Consider the following 6,211-nt stretch of genomic DNA (forward strand, 5'->3'; position numbering starts at 1 on the left):
AGGAGGAGGAGGAGGAGGAGGAGGAGGAGGAGGAAAAAAGGGAAAAAGTGGACTGCACAGGAAATGGTGACGCAGCTGTATGAAAATCACTCAGTTAAATGAAAAGAAGATGGTTAAAGTTATCACATCAGCACAGTCAGTCACTGACTTCTCTCTGGAGTTTCCACGGGGAGATTTAAGGCTGGAAAAGGGAAGAATTCACATGTGGATGGCTCAGAAGTTAACAATTAAAGAAAAACTGGAGGTTTTGGTCTATGGACACTTCAGGAAGGTTATCTCAGGAAACAGTAGTGATCAAAGAAAAAGTCCAGCTGCGTCACGGATGTCTGTTTTCCACCGGCAACATTTTTGTCAATATAAAGAAGAAAAAGGACACCAAGTCACCTTTTTTTGAACTGTGCATCAAACTCACTCCACTTGTTTGCTCGGTTTTGGTAAAGTCCTGAATGTGTATAAAACTTGGATTGTTTTGTTTAACCCTGAACTTAGAGGTGCTTTGCAAATGTTTGCATCCCTTTTCTATTCTGCTGCCATAAAACTTAAATTTAATTTCATCTCCATGACTGAAAATGGTACATGCATACGTATTCAGCCATCACAACATGATGGCACCACCGCCGTGCTTCTCTGTAGGGATGGTGTTCTCAGCGTGATGAGTGGTGGTATTTTTGCCTCAGACATGGTGGGGAAGAAATTACAAACAGTCCAGCTTTTCTTCTTGAAACAAAGCTTTTTTCTTTCCCGCCTCTCTTCCATGAGGCCCAGCTCTGTGCAGCTTCTGGTGCTCCTGTGGACAGAACCGCCCATCTCTGCAGAAAAGCTGCCCAGCTCCATCGGGATCATCTTCACCCTCCTCACCCAGTCGGTAACTTTTGGTGGAGGACCCTCTCTTGGCAGGTTTGCTGGGATTGCACCATCTTTTTGTTTCCTAATAATGGATTTAATGGAGCTCTGTGGTTCTCCTCGTAATCATCTCTGACCCGTGTGGAGGGCAGGCCCATGCTTGGTGGACATGCCGAGCTCATTTGACACAAGTGGATCTTATTTAACAAATCCTGCTGCTTCTGAAGGTAATGGTTGGGGCTTTGAAGCAAAGGGGCTGAATAAATTTGCAGCACTTTTCAGTTTTATGTTTTCACCCCATGCAACTTCAATAATCTGGAGTATTTTTGAAGTAAGATTGCTTTTTAATCGAAATAAAAATCAAATAAAGTTCCCAAACTGCAAGGCAACTATATGTAAAGATTACCAAGAGGGATGAAGAAGTGTGTTCACCTTACAAACCTTTCTGGGATACTTTATTTCATCCTTTAACAGCATCTGGATGATAAATCTAAAGTAGGAAGTGTTTGTCCTCCAGCAGGCTGCTGAGGTCATTTTAACCCAGACAGACAGTAGATCACAAATTTTACATTAATTTATTTCAAAGTTATTGATCCCACATAAACAATAGTTAAGAACACTTTCATGGGTCTCCCACCACTGGTTGTTTGTCCACGTTCCACACTTTCCACGACTCAGCTACACACAAAAGTAAACTTAGAGTAACGACGCCGTCTGTTCGACAGCAATGACATCGATTATGGACATCCAATCAATCACAAAGAAAACAAAGAAAAATTAAAGGATACACATTAGATATGTTAGGTAGTCAAAGAGGATGTCTTCAAAAGGGTCAAAATCAGTAACGCAGCTATGTTAACAATCACAAAACTTCATTTTCTGCAGTGAGGTTCAATGAATCAACTTCCAAATATTAGTGTAATAAATGCTGACACCATTTATCAGACAGTAAACATCCTGGCAGGACAGAAAGATACAAAATGAGCTAGTAAAGAACATGCACTTTAAAAAAAAAAAGAAACTTTTTTTCTGCAGTAAGAGTAGTTTCCATAGTGTTCGTGTTCTGGAGTGAAAAATACTGATCCAAGCTGAGCAGCACTGACTCACGTCTGGACGTTTGTTTCTGAAAGTCAGCTTAGCTTTAATGTTTCCAACAGTTGGAACTGATTTGAATTTATTAGCTAAAGTGTAGTTTGCTTTTCATTCAAGTTCATTGGAGTATCTGTGCAAAAATAAACAAATTTCTTTTGCCGCCTGCAGACAAAATAAGAGCTGTCAGTAACTTCTGCTCGAACGATTCACTTGTTCGTCTAAAAAATCTTCAACGTAGAAACCAAAAAAAGAAAACTGAGAAAATGGTATAAACTCAGGACTCTGTCACAGTGAGGTTTTTTTTTTTTGTTTTGTTTTGTTTTGTCCCCCCACCACCACCACCACCACGCCCCTTTTACACCCAGAACTGAGAGAGCCTTTTAACTGAGAACAACATGGCGGTCAAACACGGACTTCCTCTGCTCCTGGACCTGCCTCCTCCAGCGCTGCTGAGCGTGCTCCACTTTGTTCAGCATGTTGGGTCGGGAGTGCGAACGGGACAGAACGTTGTGAGCGTTGGCAAAAGGCTGCTGGTCCTGAACAAAACAAAGAAATAAACATTAGAAAAGTCCAATCAATCAGACAGGCTCTGAAACAACATGGCATGTTGCATGAATGCAAATTAAACTCAAACAGCCGAGTCCAAACCTCTAATGTTTTTTTATTTAAGCCAATTCATCCACTCTTCTTCTTATAATTTGACCCCAGCTCTTCTGCTGCACCTGCTAATGTGGACGCAGACGCCTGGCAGACCCACGTCTCTGTCCACACAGATGCTGCTTGCTTCGGTTTTTAAGTTATGATCCTTAATTTTAGTTTATGTCTCATTTAAACTATCAGATTGATCGCTGCTCTGTCAAGCACTTTGGTTTTCAAAAGACACACAGAAGTAGTTAACGTACGATTTATCAAAATACTACCGAGAGGATCTCTGTACCAAAGGTTTGTTAAGCATTGCATCATTTTCTGTGTCGTTAATGTTGCTCATGTTCTGTTAGTCTTTGTTGTTTATTAAATTTTGGATTTGAAAAATTCTAAAGCACAAAGACTGAGACAAATTAAATAATGCTTTACTTTTTTGGGAAGGAGAAGCAGAGAACTTTGTTTTTGGGTTTTGCTCCGTCACGTTTTCTTTAAAGAAAACCATTTTGTCAAAAGCGCTGTTGCATTTAATGTTTCTTCTTGTCTGAGTCAAATCTCTGCTGTGCCCCNCAGAGATCATTTCCTCCTGCTAATATCCAAACACTCTTTCATACCAAAGACGACCAAATGGTTTCCTCTCATCGTGCTCAATTTGAGCATTTAAATGGTGCTTTTATTCCCCCCTTCACATCAAATAACCAGGATTGTCAGAAACTATAATTATAATACGCCAACACCACCATCTTTGCTCAGAATTCACCCTTTTATCTCGATTTAGCTCCCTGTAATATTGTCCTCCTTCTGAAATTAAAATTAAAGCAAAAGATCTCAGTTTGAAACAGTGACCTTTCCCTAAATCTTCCCTCTGAACAGAAAATAAAAAGTATTTGAACAAATGTTATAACAGATTAAACGTCCAAGTCCTACTTTGTAGGTGATTTATTTTAGGATTTATTTGCTACATTAACACATTTCTTTAAAAATAAATTCTATAAAAAATTCTTTGTTGTGCCAACCCCCATTTTAGGTAATTTTCTACAGAAGTTGTATCAAGTTTTATAATTATTCTGAGGTTATAAAAGTGTTTTAAAACATTAGAGCCAAACACATGTAGTGTTGTGAACAGAATATGATTACTTCCTGTTTGAGAGCTTCACTGCAGAACTGTCCTGTCTGTGATTGGGGTTACTAATGTTTTCTGTTTGAAGCATCTGATCAGCCGGGACTGGCTGCGCTGAGACAACAGTGTCAAATGTCCATATATGTCCAATTAAAAGGTTGTAATGTTTAAGGAGTCTCCTACAGAGGCCTCGTAAAATTGTTAAATTTCACCCATAATGGATGACTCTCATGTGATGTTTTATGCAACCAAAAGGTTACACATTAAGAATGTTACGACACAGAACAACACATACCCCGACATCATCTTCGCTCTGGATGAGCTGCGAGTGTCCAAACAGCCGCCTTTTCAACATGGGCTCCAGGAGCGTCAGATAAACCATGTAGAGCAGCAGCAGCCCCAAAATGGAGAGGTACATTATGATGGTTACCTAAAGATATGAAACAATCATTTCTGTATGTCATGTTATGTCAGGTTGTCTGCTTTTGATAAGACAGTAAACACAATGATATCAAATTAACACTAAGCTTGATCAATATTTTTTTTCCCCTCATTACACAAACTGATACAACATGAGAAGCATTATCTATTAAAGGAATCAGTACTATAATCACTGGATGGAGCTCTAAAACAAAAACAGCTGAAGGGAAAACAACAATATTGACTTCCTGACCAGATGTTTTAACATAGACTTACCTTAATGGTCCCCGAGCTCCTCTCTTCATATTTACACTCACAGCGCAGACAGTAGGCCTCAACGTCTTTCCCGTCCACCGGCATCGGTTCAACCACGTGGAGACAGTTACTGACAAGACAACACTGTCAGAGATCTTCGGACACGAGAACAGCACAATTTTAATCAAAGTAACGCAAAGATATTAACATACCAGTCTTTGAGAGACACATTCTGCTTGTAGATCTGCCCCTCGACGTCTCTGTATGGCGGGCAGATGCATTTACAGCGGATGTCTTCTGAATTCTGTGACAAATACACGCATTAAAGGGTTATTCTGTCTAGTTTTCATCCTCGTCCATCATTAAAATGTGTCGTTCTCTTTAAGATATAATCATGACATACAAGTTATTGTATTATAACACCTAACTAATGTGTCATGTGAGTAAAATTTGATACCTAATGGCTGACATAACAAAATAAAGGTTGTGACTTAAATTCAATGCAATTTAACATCAACAGCTATAATAGTTTTATTCATAAAAAACTAAAATCTGATGCTCAGTATAGGTAATCATATAGTGGCATGAAAGAGCAAAGTGGTGTTTAAGAAAACTCACATTCAACATTTGACAAAGAAAACACAAAACCCTTTAAAAGGCACAGCAAAAATAAAATTAGAAAACTGTTTTATGTTATGTTATTGCTTCTACTGCATGGTTAATAACAATTTCAATGCCTTCTTTTGATTTTTTTTAATAATAATCTGTCATTTGAAATGTTTTATTTGTGTTCTGTGAAAGAAAAACAACATTTAGCTGAATGTAATATTACACAATTTAGGAATGCATTTATTTACTATGTGATCTCCATGAAAACAATCATTAGCAGCAATCACACAAGTAATACTGGGTGAAAATTATTACATCTCTTTAAATAACAGCTCGTTTAGCTGGTCAAACGCTTTCAAATAAAAACAGGCATGTTTCATTTCTCAGATAATGTTTCAGAGATTAAATTTCACTTCAATAAGACCATCGTCTGCAGCTAGCTAACCAGGCTAACGCTAGCCTTACCTTCGCTGAAACCTGGGAGAGCAGCACAAAACACAAAAAACAGAGACCCCCGACAGAAAACAGAGGCTTCATCTTCATGGTCCGTCACGGCAGGCCGGAGAAATTGTTTCCAGAGTTCACCCAGCGACGAGAACCAAACCCTAACAGGTGACGACGGTAGCCATCGAGCTAAGTCGAAGGTAATAAACAGCTCCTTCGAGCAGCTGACTTGTAGTTTTCCCGAGATCCCCTTCCTTCATTCAGTCACGTGACCAGGCAGGACATGGATGAGATCCACAGGGGCGGTAACTGTCGGATAATGTTACTTATTCACAACAAAATGTGATTTATGTGTGTATATATGTATAAAATCGTGATAATTGTACGAAATATATTTAAAAAGGGAATAAAATAACCGTCTTTAAATGTTTTCGAGTATAACTTTGAAAATCTTTACAGCCGCAGGTGAACGGGAGGATAAATCGAACGCACCCCATGTTTAAAACGTAAAGATCAGGATAAAAACAGAGAGCACCTAAACCCGAGAAATACTGGGTTTGTAGCATAAATATTTAGAATTTGATTGTTGAGTATATAAATATGTATCAAAATATGCACATTTTTGAGGAACTGTCTTAAATCATCTATCGTTTCTTTATTTCTAAGGAGCCAGACTTCCTTGTCTTTTATTAAATTGATCTTGATCAGCAGTCTTTCAGGGTTTCTTTAGTTTTTCTTTGGACTTTGGCAGATTTTCACTCATTTGCTGCCCGATCCATGTATCAG

At 38.7% G+C, this 6,211-nt stretch overlaps 1 protein-coding gene across 1 annotated transcript; it reads right to left on the reverse strand.

Annotated features, from left to right (window-relative positions):
* Positions 1–1,399: 1,399 nt before the first annotated feature.
* Positions 1,400–5,671, reverse strand: tmem9b (TMEM9 domain family, member B). The gene is made up of 5 exons (XM_017440714.3): positions 5,447–5,671; positions 4,585–4,676; positions 4,394–4,502; positions 3,993–4,127; positions 1,400–2,471 (listed from the first exon to the last, which is right to left on the reverse strand). The coding sequence occupies exons 1-5, from the start codon at positions 5,522–5,524 to the stop codon at positions 2,316–2,318; spliced, it is 570 nt and encodes a 189-aa protein (XP_017296203.1). The 5' UTR covers positions 5,525–5,671; the 3' UTR covers positions 1,400–2,315.
* Between the last annotated feature and the right edge of the window lie 540 nt (positions 5,672–6,211).

The sequence above is a fragment of the Kryptolebias marmoratus genome, linkage group LG15 (genome assembly GCF_001649575.2).
Source record: "Kryptolebias marmoratus isolate JLee-2015 linkage group LG15, ASM164957v2, whole genome shotgun sequence".
In the NCBI taxonomy this organism is placed as follows: domain Eukaryota; kingdom Metazoa; phylum Chordata; class Actinopteri; order Cyprinodontiformes; family Rivulidae; genus Kryptolebias; species Kryptolebias marmoratus.

Coding starts and splice junctions, on each gene's coding strand:
- tmem9b (XM_017440714.3), bottom strand. CDS start 5,524: ATGAAGATGAAGCCTCTGTTTTCTGTCGGGGGTCTCTGTTTTTTGTGT. Junction 4,503..4,584: donor AATGTGTCTCTCAAAGACTG/GTATGTTAATAT, acceptor TTGTCTTGTCAG/TAACTGTCTCCACGTGGTTG. Junction 4,128..4,393: donor GGAGCTCGGGGACCATTAAG/GTAAGTCTATGT, acceptor TCATATCTTTAG/GTAACCATCATAATGTACCT.